This window comes from Micromys minutus (assembly GCF_963924665.1).
Source record: "Micromys minutus genome assembly, chromosome: 17".
NCBI classification, from domain to species: Eukaryota; Metazoa; Chordata; class Mammalia; order Rodentia; family Muridae; genus Micromys; species Micromys minutus.
This window is the reverse complement of record NC_137952.1, coordinates 28,967,295-28,985,270: the sequence shown is the minus strand read 5'-3', so window position 1 is coordinate 28,985,270 and position 17,976 is coordinate 28,967,295. Positions and strand designations below refer to the sequence as shown.

The window sequence follows — 17,976 nt, the reverse complement described above, 5'->3', positions numbered from 1 at the left end:
GGAAGAACTCCCAAGAACTCCCAGGCAGAACTCTTTCCCTTTTTTTTTTTTTTTTTTTTTTTTTTGGACTTGGGGAAGGTACCACATATCAACATGGTCACAAAGATACTTTGGTCACAGGGATACTTCTACATTTCTTTAGACTGTGCCTCTTATATACATGTCACATGAGGAGCTTGGTATAAGGTGCAGACTCCAAATAATGCCAGTACTGCTGGTGGGGGCTGTAGCAAAACCAGGGGGCGCCTTGGATGGCTGCTTGATCTTGACTGTGTCTCCATTCCCGGTGTCCATAGCTCACTCTCTACTCTCTTCAAAAGTTGCACTGTAGATGGTTCTCTCCCCCCTCTGTCCCTCCCTTCCACCCTCCCTCCCTCTCTCTCTCTGTCTCCCTCCCTCACCCCCCCTGTCTGTTTGTCTGTCTGTCTGTCTGTCTGTCTCTCTCTCTCTCTCTCTGGGCATTTTTAGATAATTAACTAGACTCAGGCTGAACGTAAAATAGAGAAAACCAATTATCCAAAGAGTTCTTAAATTCTGCTGATGGAAGTCAGTGGGACTGAAGGGGTGCACAATAGTCCCATTACTCCTTCCTCCCCAGGGGTGTTGTAGTCATACGTGGCTGTCTAGCAACGTCCGTCAACCTTAGCTTAGAGTAACCAGCCATCTCAGAACTTGTATGGGTTAAGAGTCCGGGGGTGATTTAGCCAGTAGCTTCCAGCTCAGGATCAGCCATGAAGTGTCTGGGACTTGATTCATCTGAATGCAGTCAGGTGACTGTTGGCAGAAAGCTTCTGCTCTTCACCAAGGGCCTTTCTATAGGCCAGTGTAAGAATTCTCAAGAGAAAGAACAAAGCGGCCAATCACTTCCATTCTGTTCCGTCACTGAGAGCAAATCCCTAAGGCCCGCATCTTCTGAAGAGGTGAGAATTAAGTGTTATCTCATGAAACAAGTGTGTGAAAGATCCAAGGTTGTATTTTTAATCCACCACAGAGGCTTCCTGGCCACAGGGACCCATTCAAGGGACTGCTGTGCCTTGTATCTTTAGGTCTGCTCTTGCTGGGAGACTGTGAGAATGTAGTCATCCGTCTTGGTAAAGACACTTCCAAACCATCCCCCTGTGTCAGGGGCCATCCAACTGCTTGAGACACTACAGAGCAGTTACAGTCTCCGAGGACATTATAATGCAGTATTAAAGAAACGGGGTCAGGAGTCCTGATGTCATGAATTTGGATCTGGCCTTTGCCATTTAGTTATATGTCTGTGAGAAAAAAAGAGAAGGAAAAAAAAAAAAAAAAAACAACACTAAACCTCAGCTTTATCTGGACAAAGTAGAAGTAATAATAGCACCTATTTCAAAGTGCTGGGTAAGAATGGAATATTAGATGTAAATCATGCCGCATCTGCCCTACCAGACAGGTGCTCAGGGTAGAGACAGGCTTCTATTCTTGCCGTCCTGCCCCGATCTCACATCTACATTCTTTGTTTTAAGAGATGTTCGCCACAGGCTCCTGCTTTTATGCTCCTACATGAGTAGCACTTCTCACATTTTAATTAATTGCTTTATCTTAAAGTGTGTGTGTGTGTGTGTGTGTGTGTGTGTGTGTGTGTAGAGGAGAGTGTCGAGATATCAGATCCCCTGGAACTGGAGTTATCAGCAGGTCGTGAGCCACCCAACATGGATTCTGGGAACCAAGCATTAACAGTAGACGTTCTTAACCACCAAGCTATCTCGGCAGCTCCTCATGTCTCACTTATCTGGATTTGGAGAGATCTGATTGGTCTCTGCCAATAACCTGCAGGGGACATCTGCTGAAAGCCCCACGTGGTCTCTTTGGCCTCTTCCTTCACCCACCGTTCCACTAGAGGCCAAGGCAGGTCCATTTCCCCACCTCTGACGGGAGTTTTTTCTCCCTCTAGATCCCAGCACGCTGGAGGTGGGTGTGGAATGGGGGCTTTGGGGAGGCTTTTACACCAGGAAGTGATATCTCTATGTTGAGCCATAGAAATAAGTTTCTGATCTGAACCTTAAACAATTAACAGTGCAGAGCAAATCTGAAAGCCTGCAAGGAAATGGAAATTTTATTTGTTCTATGGTATGGGAAAAAAATTAATGTAGGAAAAATGCCCTGACAAGGATTTTGATAGGGCTTATATTGCATATTTGTGTCTTTAAAGTAATGAAAGAAATCTTTCTACTTAATTCTCTGTTGTCTCCACAGGTACTTAGTCTTCCTGCAGATCAAAAGGGATCTCTACCATGGCCGTCTTCTCTGTAAAACATCGGATGCTGCCTTGTTAGCGGCCTATATCCTTCAAGGTAACAACTTTAGACAGAATAAATTTGCTTTTCATGCTAAGTCCTGATTACATTATTCCATTTACCACAGATGACGATTTCTTAGATTAAAACAGCTTCTAACTTGAAGCAGTGTCTGAGTTAAAGGATTTTGCCTGTGCCAACCAGAGCCAAAAAGCCCAGCGCCCTCCCACACCCAAGGCCCCATGGCTAGCCCCCTGAGTCATCTTGACCTTTGCAGGTATATGCTGCACGCTAATGTTTCTGGGATTTGTCAGGAACCACCTGCTCCCACCCTCCTTCGACCCTCTGGGGTCCAGGGCATGATGGGACCCTGGTATCTATTTTTCAGAGCTCTCTACTGAGAGCATTCAGTGCTTCAAGTATTCTCAAGTGAGAAGCCATTTCTCGATGCTAACAAGGAAGAGCTGATCCTCTTGCTGCTGGTTTCCAGACCAGCTGTGGCAATTTGTCAGGAAAGTGGGGGGTACTCAAGGGCCATCCCTCAGAATTTTCTTAGTAATGTGTTTATAAAAAGATAGAGAAAAGATATGTCCTGGGTTTTGGCACTAATGTTAGGAAAAAGATAATGAGGGTGGAGGGGATATGTTCTATGGAGGTGTGGTGAGGTGTGGGGGTAAGGGGATGTCCCTGGCAGACCCATGTTGTGGCATCTCTTCCCCCTGAAAAGCCACACGATTTTATTCAGGGCGTGGGGAGGGGAATTAAGAGGGTAGTAGAGGCAGAGAGAGAGAGAGAGAAGGAGAGGAGTAGAAAAGTAGAGGCCGGCCATGAGCACGTGGAGAGAGGGTAGAAGGGAATGGGGAGAGGCGGGGAAAGAGGGCAAGAGAAGAGAGAGAGACAGACAGAGAGAGACAAAGGCAGAGAGGCAGAGACAGACAGGGAGAGACAGAGAGAGAGACAGAGGTGGGGGAGGGCAAGCGGCTCCTTTTATAGTGCCAGGTAACTATGGGGCAGAGCATACCGTTGCTGTTGCCTGGTAACTGTGGGGTGGAGTTTACAGAATCCCAACACTTAGTTCTTCTGCCTAAAACTGTCATTAACCACTGTTTTGAACGTAAAACCATCAGGTTTCCATTAAAAACATGAACCCCTGATTGTGAGTCAGGGAACTCTCAGAAGCAGCTCATGGAGAACCTGCAAAGAGCTTGCTAGCAGGAAAAATGCCAGACCTGTGGGAAGAGGGGGACAGTGAGCCCCTTGGTAGCTCCAGAGCCGAGGGGGCCATTCCAGTACCAGTCTAATGGGGAGGTACCCAGAGAGTCCCCCTTTCTTTTTGAAAGGAAGCCTGGCCTGTTCTGGTCACCATGTTAAATGTTTTTAACAAAGTCATTTTCTCATGTCCATCCTGATCATTACATCAAAAAAAAATTTTTTTTTCAAAAATGAATTTGGTGGCCAACATCAACATTTTCTTTCCCCTTGAAGCTTTCCAAATAAAATCAAAATAAATGACCACACGGTTTAAGGTCACTCTTACCTCAAGGAAGGCAATCTCTTTTGTTAAACAACAGAAATAGCCAAGGAATTTGGAGTTTGGCTGGGTTTTGGTTCTTGGGTTTTGTTTTTGGTTTGTTTTGATTTTTTTGCCTTTGAATTATAACCTCACAATGTTGTCCAGGCTGGACTTGAAATCCTGGGCTCAAGTGACTGATTCTTCGGCCTCAGACTCCCCAGTATTTGGGGCTACAGACTTCTACCACTACCACCCTTAGCCCTGGATAACTTGGAAGGTGCCATAATTACCATGGAAAGTAGTACTGTGCCCAGCTGTGACACATTCTGGACTGGTGCTGGAATGGCCTCCTCCAAGCCGGAGCCCCTCTTCCCACAGGTCTGACATTTTTCCTGCCAGCAAGCTCTTTGCAGGTTCTCCGTGAGTTGCTTCTGAGAGTTCCCTGACCCACAATCAGGGGGAAGCACAGGGCTCAGAGCACCCTGCTTCGGCTGAAGTGTACTTGGCTGTCCAAGAAAAGGAGAGGGATAGCCAGGAAGCTGCTGGAAGCTCCTCTTTCCTTTTCTGAGCTACCACCCAGGTGGGGCACCTTATGTGGAGAAAGCTGGTTTCTGACTGGGTGACTAAAAGACAGTGTTCACATGAGCTCCCAGAGACCCCACAGCTGTAGACACGAACTTCCTGGGTGTGGCACTGGGCACAGGGTTGGGAAATTAGCCTTAGAATACGGTGCTCCTGTACTTAGTTCCTGTATAGTCGTTTCCATAGCAGCAGGCCTCTTGGAGGGGGCTGCCCGGGGAGCCCATGGTGAACACTGAACGTGTTCATCCTATTCTACATGAGGATTGAGAGCTGAACTGTGACTTCTCCTTACTAAAATCTTCAGGATGGGATTTGGGTATCTAACCTGGCTCACAGGACTTCCTGTCAAACAGACCAAGCCCAATGTGTGCTGCTGCCACTCAGAGCAGGGCTCCCAAGCCTTCCTGTGTAGCTGAACGGTGAGGAGCAAGCTACAGGCTTCCGATCCTCTGTTGCAGATTTACTTGTGGCCTCAGGGAACGGGGTCATTTGCACTATCTCTCTGCTTTGACTTACACAGCAACCCAGAGTGTACAGTGGGGAAAGGAAGGCACATGTCCCCTCCCCATGGCCTTTTTACCAGCCAAGGGCCAAGCTCAGAGTCTGCCTCGGCCTCTGAGCCACGAGCTCATCTTGTTTTCTTTTCCTTGCCCTCGCGAAGCGGAGATTGGGGATTATGACCCAGGAAAGCACCCTGAAGGCTACAGTTCCAAGTTCCAGTTCTTCCCGAAACATTCAGAGAAACTGGAGAAGAAAATTGCCGAGATTCACAAGACTGAACTCAGGTACGTGATGCCCCCTCGGGGCCCTGGCTTCTGAGCACATAGCCCTGGCCCATGTCCTCTTCTCTCAGAGAGTATCTGCTCACACAGAGTGACGCTCCCAGCAGTGGTGAGCCAGGGCTCTAATTCTCAGGGATCCACTGTCAGCAGAGCCTTCTCCTGGTGAGTCGAGACTCCCCACCAAGAGCAGTTTAGGCTAGGGCTTAAATATGACATTCCAGTCTATAGCCAGGCCATTTTGTCCTATCTTGTTTATTCTTGGAAGCTAAGCATAATCAGGCCTGGCTGTGATTGGATGGGAGACGATAAACTGCCCAGGGGTCTCCCTGACTTAAGTCTAGGGCTTTGGTTTAGAGACTATAGCTTCAGCACACCCAGAGATGCAGTGGCTGTTCCTGAGCCTACCCATGTAGTGCAGAAGCATGAACAACATTAATGCAGCCTTTCACCCATGTGAAACAGGCTTTCTGTAGAGAGCAATTTCAAAGATCCGTGTCAGAGAGCCTGGACTCTGCATCATGTATGACAATAGAGCACAGGTTTCCCAGACAGATAAACTACTTGAAGCAAAGGTATGCACGCTGGAATGGTATCAACTAACAAAAAGTTGGGTCACCATTTTAATATATTACAATTTCATTTTTCTTTCAGGACTTCAGATTTATTAAGACAAGCAATAATCCAAAAAAAAATGTATTAGCCAACATATAAAAGATAGGTTAAATTTAAACTAAGAATTTTGTTTGTTTTTATTTTTCTTTATTATTTTCTTTTTTTAAAGATTTATTTATTATTTTATGTATTTGAGTACACTGTCAACTGTCTTCAGACACAGAAGAAAGGGAATCAGATCCCCAGATGGTTGTGAGCCACCATGTGGGTGCTGGGAAATGAATTCAGGACCTCTGGAAGAACAGTCAATGCTCTTAACCGCTGAGCCATCTCTCTAGCCCCTCTTTATTATTTTCTTAAATGAAGAAATAAAGACAATCTAAAAAGAAGCAAAGTAAGAAGGAAGTCACAAATTGTAGTCACACCCTGAATCACTCATAGAAGAGTGTTCTGGGAGGAAATAAACCAAACCAAGTCTATCTGTCTATGGGAGAATTGGAAATAGGGCAGTGGATAAAAATGGGAATCTATTCATGGCAAATTCTTAACCTGTAACAGGGTTCATGAACTTCCTGTTCTGAGAAAGGACATGCTAGGGTGGAGTGGGGTGCTTCTCATAATACTGAACTTAAACCAGAACCTACCATACCATGACTTTTCCCGTGCCCCCAAAACCTTCATCTTCGCTCAGAGACTTTTATGAACAAACACAACCAAAAGCCTCCTGAGCATTTGTGACCAGACCTTCTCAGTGCAGAGCCCAGCGGTCCCTGCTGTCACTGTCAGGGAAATGGTGACCTCTTGTGGTAAACATTAGGATGACACAGTCCTGCTTTTGTGGGCTCCCATCAAGGATATGTGCTGGCTGCCCAGAGGGTAAGATTTTAGGGTTAGTGGGGGCATTTCTGCAGAAAGTTAGTTCGAGGCAGGGGACTCCTCAGGAAATGATGCCTATTGTGAAGACCCCGTAGAGCTGAGCCAGCTCCAGAGGTTAACTAATTCGGAGGGGCGGATTCCTTCAACATGGAATGCAGGTGCTTGTAGAAGGCAGGTACTAAGCCATGTGCCAAGTCACGCACCTGCCACTTGGGCATTTTCCAAACACCTTGCGTCTCAGGTTTGTTGGTAGATGTGGGGGTCTCACTTCACCCTGATACCTACAGATGCAGGTCCTGCCTCGTTCTCACAGTGCGAATATGCCCAAGTGTTCTTCCTTTCTGTGACTTTGGCAGCTCCCATGGGCACAGGCTGTTTCTTGTTTCTTGATCTACTTTCCAGAAGTGGCACAGAGGCTGGCACGTCACAGCACCAAGGGACAGCTGCCTCTTCAAGGGAACACCTGAGGGAGCCTGGCCTGCTTCTCGCTTGGGTGGGCTTGCTTCCTGCTCTGCCATATGACTTTAGGCAAACGATATATTTAGTAATGAACAATTTTTGCTCCTGCCCGTCAGCCTTCAGTGCTGATGACTTCACAATCTGCCCTCCCTACCCAGTCTGCTTTTCCAGGACTGTGCATGCAGATGAACCCAGAGCCATTGCCACCACTGACTCTGTGGTGGCTTCATCTACGTGTTCCAGGAGGCAGCAGGAGAGCCACGCATGCCAAGGCCTCTTCAGACAGTTAGAGCCGGCTTGTTTCCATTAATAGCCTCACCCTGTGCACGGGGCGCTGTGGGGTGTAGAAACGTGGCAGGACCTCCTACTGCTCCTCCTGAGAGTCCTACACTCCTGCGCCCTTTTGGCCAAGAGATAGGGTTGAGTGGTACCCCCAGTGTACACTGAACCCTTTGTATGCTGGCCCATGTCACATCACAGATAAGAAAGCTGTGTACAGTAGCCAATCTGCAGACATGTTGGCCCCATCTCTGCAGTACTGCAGATTATGAAACACCACAAAATCATTATCTCTGAAATCCCATCAGCTGAGTGCAGTGACAAATGCCTTTAATTGCAGCACTTAGGAGGAAGAGGCAGGGAGATCTCTGTGAGCTCAAGACCAGCCTATCCAAAGTGAGTTCCAGGCCAGCCAAGAACAGTGTGAGACCCTGTCTCAAAAAAAAAAAAAAAAAAAAAAAAAAATGTTTCCCATAACATCAGGCCAGGAAAATGATGCAGTATATAAATGTACTTGATGCCACGTATGACATCCTGATATCCCCCATGGCAGGAGAGAACCAATTCTGGCAAGTCATCCTATCTGTCTGTCTCTCTCTCTCTCTCTCTCTCTCACACACACACACACACACACACACACACACACACACACACACAAAGCTCACAACAGCTAGCCTTGCCCAACCTGCATTTTCTCTTAGGGTTTTGCTGATGATTTTTGCTTGATTATTGAGGCTGGATCTCATGTAGTCCAGGTTAGCCCTAAACTCCTGACTGACTCCCTCCCCTGTCTCCCGACTGCTGAGATTACAGATACCACACACTAGCATGTCTACCTTCGTCTACATTTCAGTAACCTCAGAGCAGCCCCTCCTGCTCCTTGCTCTTCACACTGAGCCCACTCCACTGCCTCACTTTGAGCTCTGTTTTTTTTTTTAATTTTCATTTATGCATGTGGATGTCTGTGTACTGTGTATGCACAGAGCACTCTGAGGCTGGAAGATGGCACTAGAACTGCCATGTAGGTGCTAGGGATCAAACCCAGGTCCTCTGGAACAGCAACCGGTGCTCCTAACTACTGCTATCCCTGTAGCCCTCACTCTGAATTTTAACCTTAGACTCTGTTGTGCCAAGAAGTATTCACAGACCTCAAAGACCACCAAGGAGCCATTTCCGATGTAATAGGATTAGGGTCTTTTCATTATAAGCTCAGGCTTGGGCTCCCCTCCAACCCAACCCAGGCAGTACAGGAAGGGAAGGTGGTGCAGCCTCGAATCCTCAGCAGGACAAGGTTTTATAGGGAATGGGGGGGTCAGTGAGGGGGTGTCCATCCTGCCAAGTATAACCACAAATAATCATAAATGGTCTGAAAGTACATCTGGAATAATCAGACTAATCTCTGATTAACTGTTGCTTGGAAGTAGCTAGCGAGTTATTCTGGCCGAGGACAAGCTGTGGGGTCCTTCCTGGTACATGAGTGCAGTGTGAGTTCTATCTACTGCAGGTCAAGGTCTCAGGCTTTTTTTTTTCCTTTTAAGATGGAGGCCCAAAATGGAGTTGGTTTGGCCTCTCAACTTAAGTCTCTAAAGTTGGTTCTAGAACCAAGCTGAACACTCTATGGCCTACTCTTAATCGTGTCTTTTTTTTTTTTTTTAAATTCCTCATCCCAGTGGGAGGGGCAAGCCTCCTCCCACCCAGCGGGAGACTCAGAGAGATGGCAAAGCCTTCCTCAGGGTCGTGTGAGACTGTTGACAGTGTGCGTAGAAAATGTCTACAGTAGCTTTCTTCCCCCAAGTTTACAGCCTGAAGACGGCTCTCCCACAGAGACTGCTCCTAGCAGATTGGCTAACCTTGCTTCTACCACTCAGCTGTAATAAAACCCACATCCCAGCTCAGCTGTATATAATAAACAGGCACAGCTTCCAAGGTGCTACAGCTGCTCCACCCGAGGGCCCAGTCTGCCCAAGCCAAGCCCTTCTTAACAGGGAGTTCACCCCTGGGGAGCCCTGACACCATCTCCTTTTCATTCCAGTGGTCAAACACCAGCAACATCAGAACTGAATTTCTTAAGAAAGGCCCAGACGTTAGAGACCTACGGAGTAGACCCTCACCCATGTAAGGTAAGACTCCCCTCCATGGTCTTCGCTGACTGTGACTCCTGTACCGAGTCACAGAGAGAACCCACAGGCCCTTCAGAGTACGGGGGCACTGCTGCCTGTGTCGGTACCATGTTGAAAGACCCTCTGGATTCAGTACGGCCACATCACTGTCAGAGGATCCCAGGCAAAGGCAATCTAAATAACAAATCCAAACCCAGTGCCCAGCTTTGGCAGCTGTGGGTAATTTGGCGCAAATAGATCTGAAAGGACAGGTGGAGGGCTCCCCACAGGGAACCATCCGCAGCCGTTCAGCAACTGTCCACCCTTTACCGACCCATAATCAAGTTTCCTTCCAAGAGTGGGTTTTATTGCCAATAGTGGCACAAGTCACCACATGGGACTGCAATGGAGTCACATTTGATTCCATTACTCACCTATGAGACACAACCAGGGACAGTGCACTGGGGAGACTTCTGTACTTACTCACATGTTCCTGGCGTTTCAGAGGTGAATTTGGTAAACCCACCCCTGAGAGCAACAAGATCCACAGCCTTTCCTGGCTCTGGTCACTTCCTCCAACTACAGCTCACATCCCTGTTGCGCTACATGCTGGTCACTGCCTCTGTCTTAGCTCGGTTGTTTTTTTTTTTGAGGGGGGTCGGGTGGGGTGGGGTGGGTATCCTTTTCTTTCCGGAAAGGCTGCAGTACCAGCAGCTCTAAGACTGAGTCGAACAAGATCAGGGACTTCTTCACAGCTGAAGGGATGCTCTCACAAAAGAACGGATGTGTTCCTTTCCCAGGGCCACTATAACAATGTTGCAAACTGGGTGGCAGAGGCTACAAGGCTGACTCTGTGACTCCATGGTGCTGATGGGGTTGGTTCCTTCTGAGAGCCCTGAGAAAAGGATCTGTCCCAGCCGTCTCAGCTTAATGACTGTCATCCTCCTTCATCTTGGGTCTTGTCTCCCCTCCACTGTGTCAGTGTCTAAATCTCCCCTCTTCGAGAAGGACACTAGTTAATCCCCGACTGGGGCTCCATCTCACAGCCTCGGCTTAATTTTAATCTCTAAAGACCCTATCTTTAAAAATAAAAAGCCTGTTCCCAGTCCTTGGAGCTAGGACATATGAACTTGGAGGGAGAAGATACAGTCCAACATATAAGAAACAGGATGAAAACTAAGGGGGCAGAAAGGCAAAGCCCTGGGGAGGTGATTTCCTTTTGCCTTTGAAGTAATGGAAACCTGGCGAACATTCTGGGACACAAACTTCCTCCCCACACCTAATCCCCTGTCCACTAAAGCTCACTGCCAGACAGGCCTATGTTCTCAGGGTTGTATGATATAAGACTTTATATCATCATGATATAAGGACACTCAAGGCTTCCTAAATATGTCCCGTGTATAACAACACTGGTTTAGATTGGTTGTGATGGTGCCCACTGGTAGAATATGCTGAAGAAGATACAGAGGCAAGAGGTTTGCGATCAATAGTCTGATTCTATCCTGGGCTACACATTTAGTCACGTCTATGGCTCATGACATTAATCCCAACACTCAGGAGGAAGAAGCAGATGGGTCTCTGAGTTCAAGGCCAGCCTGGAATCAGGGCTACACAATGAGATGCTGTGGGGGAAAAAAAAAATCATTTCCTACTCTGCAAATTGCTTAGACACCCTCAGCAAGCAGCAGGAAACCTCACAGGAGAGAAGTGTTGCGGGATCTTGCTCTAAGCTCCCGTCTGACCAACTACTGGGGCCTTGCTGGATCCTGACACCTCCCCCCTTCTTATCTGTAAGTAAGGGAGCAATACGTGTGACAGAACTTGTTCCCTGAACTGGTAAGTCACATCTTGCAGAAATGCAACCTTCCTTATTGCACAGAAAAACAGTCTTAAAGACAGGTGTGGTCATTAGAACATACCAGATCATCTCAGTGTTAAGAGTCCAGTCCCCCTGAGGCCTCGTGTAAGATTCACAGCACACAGAACATGACAGCTGACCTCAGGTCGGTACAGTTTTTGCTATTGCTCGTGGAAACCATGGGCACTAACAGCCAGCCTGGAGTCCAACCTAAATCCATGTGCACTTCTGAGCCATGGGCTCCTGGCTCAGCCTTGACTTTGACACGTTTGTCTATCATGGGCAGCTGGAAGTTGAAGAGGCTGGACAAAGGAACCAGCCTCTCTTCTCGGTGTGTGGCCCAATCCCACTTGCCGTAGCTTTTCGACTCCTACAAAGGAGGGAGAAGAGAATACACATGGGCCGCTTCCCCTTCAGAACTGGTGGCCCTGTCCCGGTAATTTTTACTGATTCTTCAGCCAGTCTCGGGTGGGCGATCTTCTCCCTGTTTTATAGAGAGTTGGTGTACTAGAAAGCCATAGTTCGTAGGGCCCTGAGAGGCAGAGCAAAACTTTGAACTCCGATCATTCTACTGTTGTGTGGCTGTATAGGAGAGGAGCCTGAGAGATTTACAGTGGGGGAAGGGAGAGACTTTTATCCCAGACCTGGGCCCTCACTCATCTGGACTATGTCGGGGCCCCAGTGCAGACTCCACGCGTGACCCTCAGGTCCTTTTATTAGGCCCTGGCAGTGTTTCCTCAGCCCTCCAGGGCGGGGAGCACAGTCCTCGCTCTTGTCATTAAGTAGCCTCCCTTTGGTGATACACCACGACCCCCTCCCCAATGTTTCTACAAGGAGAGCTGAAATAAGCTGGTACAGTCGGTATAATAAATACTGATGATTTCTATTAACAGGGAGGCAATTACTGGGCCCAGGGAATCTGGGGCATGCAGCCCCAGGGAGGACAGAAGAGGGATCGTTTTGATAATTTAATGAGAGCAGACTGCTTCGGCTGGGCTCTGTTCTCCCGACTGACTAAGAAGCTAACGTTGATCCTGTACGTGCTGATAGCTGCTTTTTGCCAAAGTGTCCTTGTCTGGTCCTAGGGCCAGAGGGACACACTGCCTGCATGTGGGTGGATCACACCGCACCCACCTCTGACCATCCCCTGGGTCTCACTTCCTACCGTGTCTCAGCCTCCAGTCCCTTCCTTTCTACTCACTGGTTCATGACCATCCAGATCTTCCTACCTGAAGACCTGCTTCCTCGCTCATTTCCTAACTAGGAAACCTTAGCTGTCAATATCAAAGAAAAGGAGATCAAATGTTGGGGGTCTGTCTGAACTTCAGCAGGCTCAGAGGCTCATATTGACACAAGCTATTAGTGTAAATGGCCGTCCGCTATGCAGAACTTCTGAGGTAACAGCGCTACCAAAAAATGTAGAGAAACGAAAGGATTTGGCTACGGTCACGCAGCGCAGCCAGACCTAGACCTGACGGACCTGCGTCGCAGGTGCCTTTCTGCCCAATGTCTGATGTGCCATCGAGGACGGAGACAGCAGAGTCCCTCCAGCCACCCAGCTTCTTCAGTGCTTCTCTATTACAAAATTTCCACGTTCTTTCTCCGGGCCTGACCCTCCCATCCAGAAGTTTTCAGCTTGTAGGTCGTAATCCCTGTAGGGTGACCCTTGCACAGAGATCTCCCAAGACCATCAGAAAACACAGATATCCGTGCCGGGGTGCCAGGTTCTAAAGATGAGTAATTTACATTACAATTCATAACAGTAGCAAAATTACAGTTGGGAAGTAGCAACAAAATGACTTTATGGTTGGGGGGGTCACCAACGTGTGGAACTGTATTAAAAGGTCACGGGGTCACAAAGGTTGAGAAGCACTGCCCTAGCTACCCTTTCTTCTAAACCCTTTCCTGTGCTGAAGGCTTTAGAGACACCCTTTCCGCCTCTACTCCAGCCTTCCCTCATCCCTGTAAACGTGCACTTGCCCCGCCATAGTCCAAGTGTCCTCGGTGACCCACATAACTGCCTTACACCATATCTGCTAAATTTTCCTATAACCTGTTCTACATGAGCTCAAACACAATGAGGCCATGCCCCTTGCATCTCTTGTCTGTGGGTCCACCCTGCACCGTGACAGAAAGCGTCCCAATGCCCACCCTCTATCTTAGATTGGCTGTCTCCTTCATGCACCCTCCCCACAAATGTCACTTATCTTGATTCATGTTTATGCCAGTTCAGCCTAGTTAGGCCTGGCAGGCAGGAACCATGTTTGTGTGCTGTGCCTTGTACTCGTATGCTGTTAATCACCTCTAAGCGCTGGTGACAGGCAAGAGGAAGCCAGCCACGTGACTCAGAAGAAAGCAGGCTTATGTCTTCTTTTAGAAGCCCTTTGCTAAGCCCTTGGGTTAAATGACTCTGTGCTTTGTGGCCAAGGGTCCGGCTCTCCACAGCCCAGAGAAATGATCGTGATGAGATTAGTCCAAAAGGCTTAGAAAGCACACATATCCCTGGGCCCAGTTGTTCACGCTTGCCAGCCTGACTCTGTGAGGCAGCTTTAAGGCAGATGCTTTTTCCCTTGAGGAAAGGCTCCCTGGGCCCTGCAGAGGATCCCCTGCTTCTAAATGTCTGCGCCAGGGTGGCAAGTTCTGAAGCTGAGAGAAACCAGGACTGTCCACTTGATGGCAAGGTTTTCCAGAAATCTCCATCATCGCTCACGTATCCCGAAAGCAGATCCTGACGCAATGTCTTGATCCAAAGGAAGCCGAGGTATCCTCCACTAGACAACCTCTTCCACCTGGAATCCTCTACTTACGGGTGCCGGGTCTCATGCTTTCTGATGCACCTTCACCCACTTGCTCAGCAAAAATCCCCAGCCTTGGTGCTGTCAGACTCGAGCAGTTCTACTCAACCTTTGTCTTCATCTAAACCTTCCTGAGGATTAATCCCATGGTATTATGTTTACAGAGGCAATGATAAGCTGTCTCTGTTAGCTGGTTTGTTTTGGCACTACTTGGAATTGAACCTAGGACTTTACACATGCTAGGCAAGTGTTCTGTCGAGGAATCAAATCCCCAGTCCTCTTTAACTTCCTACTAAGTTACCCAGACTGACGTTGAAGTTACTCTGTAGCCTAGGCAAGCCTTTAATTTAGGATCTTCCTGCCTCAGCCTTGGATTTACAGACCTGATTAGTAACCGTTTACACACACACACTTCACCTAGCATAAAATTCACCCTTTTCAGTGTGCAGTCAGTGGTTTTTTGGTACATTCACTGTCATCCCTACCATCTAATTTTAGAATATTTTTGTGATCCCCATAAAGGTCCAGCCATGTTGAATATGTGAGTACCTCATTCCTCTTTACTGCTGATTAATATCCCAATGCACCACCATCTTCAACTACCACTTGCTTATATGCCTATTGATTGATGAACATTCTTTTTAGCAGCTGGTCTGGGTTGCTCACATTGTTTGGCTAAATAGTTGTAGTATTAACATCCACGCACTTGTAGACATGTTTAAATTCACTTGGGCTTATCCCTAAAAGTGGAATTGCTGGGTCATGTAACTCTGACATAACTCTATATCTAACCATTTGGGGGGGGGGGATTCCCAACTGTTTCCCAAAGTGACTGTACTAGTTTAAAATCCCACCAGCAATACAATGGTCTTGACATTCTCTCTGGCTGTTCACACCAGCCTACAGAGGCTGGTGTCATTGCCACACACCAAACGATGTCACCCGTCATACAGCACAGCTGCCATCACACTGAGGCACATCTGGCAAGTAGCAGGACAGGGACTCTTGAGCAAGCTGTGGTCTGGTGTTCTTCAATGCCCTGCACATCCTGTGGTAACCAGCTAAAAGGCATTCCTCTGCTTCACCTAGAAATAGTATGGGTGTCTGTCTATGGTTTTTGAGACTGACTTCTCATGCAGCTTAGGCTGATCTTGAACTCACTGAAGATGACCTTGAACCTCTGATCTTCCTGCCTCTACCTCCTGAGTGCTAGCACCAAAGGTTTTTGCATGTGTTTCCTGCTTTTTCTCCTCTATACCTGCATGTCTGTGACCCAGTGACATGTCTTTCTCTATAACAGGATGTGTCAGGAAATGCCGCGTTTCTGGCCTTCACTCCTTTCGGGTTTGTTGTTCTTCAAGGAAACAAGAGGGTTCACTTCATTAAATGGTGAGTGTCTGTCTTCATCTCCAGAGCAGGTTCTCCATGCTTCACTAACTGGGGAGGGGCTATGGTACCCATGTCCTTTGTCTGTGATGGGCAGCTATGGTTTGCAGCCTTTCCCCAAAGCCTTGAGTTGAGAATGAGCTGATCAAAGTAGAGGTCATCTCCGTGGGATCCTGTCCTTCCAAAGGGTGTCCCTGAGACTCAACAGCCTCTGCAGACAGAGAGGGCACCAGGGGAAGCCAACATAAGAGAAGGGAAGTCCCCAAGTAAACTAAGTCTTTGGGTCCATCACTCACTGAGGGCCACTGCCAGCTTAGGCCATTCAGGAGCATCTTATACATAGCCCAATGTTCTCTTACTCTTCTAACAAGGAAGGGGTTCATAGACAATTAGATGTCACCTATAACATGTAAACTAAACACCCTCTGGGCTCAGTCTGTAAGAGCTCAGATACCGCTGCCTCATGCATCTCTGTCCTTAGGGCTCCATGTCCCTTGGCCTCTGAGAGTCACATCCTCCCTTTCCTCCTTCCTCTCCCCCGCCACATCTAGTATGCAGGAGCCACTGCCTCAGATGCACTACTTACCCTTGCTTCCCCTCCTTGTTTCGGTTGGGGGTGGCTGGGCACAGACTTCTATGTGTTGACACCTGGATATCTTGGGACCTGTTTGCTGCCTTGTCTGTGTAAACATCTGTTGGTCTCACCAAGACACTTTGCATAATTGAGAACCTGCCATTTTTTTCTTAAAGGTATTTATAATCTTTGACAATTTTCCACATATATATAATGTATCTTGATACTATCCACCCCAACCCCTATGGCCACTCCCCTAAGACCCCCCCCCAATTCTTCAACTTCACATCCTCTCTTTTTGTTTGTGACTTTTTTTCTTTCTTTTTGAGACAGCATCTGTCTAACACAGCCCCCTGGTTGTCCTGGAACTTACTATGTAGAGCAGGCAGGCTTCAAACTCTCAAAGATCCACCCACCTGCCTCTGCCTCCCAGAGGGATTAAAAAATCTGCTGGGATTAGGTGTGTGCCACCATGCCTGGCCTTTTCGTGTTCTTTTTATTACAGCTCTGGGGGGGTATTTTTTGTTGTTTTGGTTTTTTTTTTTTTTTTTGGAGACAGGGTTTCTCTGTGTAGCCCTGGCTGTCCTGGAACTCACTCTGTAGACCAGGCTGGCCTCAAACTCCGACTGCCTCTGCCTCCTCAGTCCTGGAATTAAAGGCACGTGCCACCAAACTGGCTAAAACAATTCTTTTTTTTACTACATTTATGTATTTTGTTTGTAGTAGTCACTCATACCACAGCACATATGTGATGGTCAGAGGACAGTTCAGTCCCTTCTCTCCTTCCACCATGTGGGCCCTGGAATTAAACACAGGTCACCAGGCTCAGCACCATACCTCACTGAGCCTTTCCACAGCAGTCACCGTCCCATCTAAGATGTAACTCCTCATGTGCCCCTCCCCTACCTGTGCTGGAATTACTAGCTCGTTTGATCTTGCAAAAAAGCAGCTTCACTGACCTGAGGTATGAACGTAGATATGTAGCAAACCGTTTGTTCATCAGCCATGACCTCTTGACTTTTCCAGCATCAGGTTTCCATTCCTGAGGCACAGGCCCCACATCCAATAAAAAAGCAGTTGGTTATGCCCTGAAAGTTACACCACTACTGGGTACCAGTGGGCACCAAGCTTGGCAAGTTAGTATTGTAGCTGCCAGGGCCATCACTGGGTAAGTGCTTTGCTGGTAACTCTCTTCCACCTTTTAGCATTATGAAAGCCACCTAGAAGGAAGTTTCCAGGTTGATTTCTCCATGTCTGTATTTATATCTTCTGCAACATGGCCTTACCATGTGGTTATTATGGGCAACAAGAGCAACAGCAATACCCTGTGTGGTCTGGGGACTTCTGGGAGGCTCCCTAACCAATAACTAGTAGCTACATATCCCACCCTGGCACTGAGATATCCATTTAATAACTCATCTCTTGGGGGAAAAGGATTCTCTACCCATACAAAGTACCTCTGTTCAAATTCGTTTTTTAAAAAGAATATATTTTTTAATTTGTTTACCAAGTAGTAGTGTTTGATAAGGTTTTTTTCATACATGCTTAGTTTTAGTTAATTCACCCCCTCCTCCCTTCCCATCCCCCATCCCCTTTCCTACTCTTACACTCACACACACACACACACACACACACACTTTCGAATCATACATATTCTACCACCCTCTCTAAAGATTTTCTCCCTTCCTCTCTATCATGGGCCCTTTCTGGCTTTCTAACTTACACAGACACTCCATAATATCTAAAGGTAGGTGGACATATGAGAGAGAACACAGTCTGAGCCCCTGTGATTTCACTTCTGTGTTGGGCCTCAGTCTAAGCTAGCTAGCCCTCTGACTAACAGGTCAGACGCATGGCTTGCCTTGTATCTGGCTATGACCAGCGTCCCTCCTTTGCTTCT

The 17,976-nt window shown here is 47.6% G+C and overlaps 1 protein-coding gene across 5 annotated transcripts in view; it reads left to right on the top strand.

Moving 5' to 3' along the window:
* FRMD5 (FERM domain containing 5) overlaps positions 1-17,976 on the top strand; it is a gene marked incomplete at both ends in the record, with an annotated part of 253,846 nt that overhangs the window by 224,840 nt on the left and 11,030 nt on the right. For all 5 annotated transcript variants that reach the window (XM_080931318.1, XM_080931317.1, XM_080931316.1 and 2 more), the window contains 4 exons: positions 2,221-2,318; positions 5,018-5,141; positions 9,397-9,484; positions 15,417-15,505. In XM_080931318.1, coding sequence (XP_080787444.1) covers positions 2,221-2,318; positions 5,018-5,141; positions 9,397-9,484; positions 15,417-15,505 — 399 coding nt within the window. The remainder of the gene's footprint in view (positions 1-2,220; positions 2,319-5,017; positions 5,142-9,396; positions 9,485-15,416; positions 15,506-17,976) is intronic.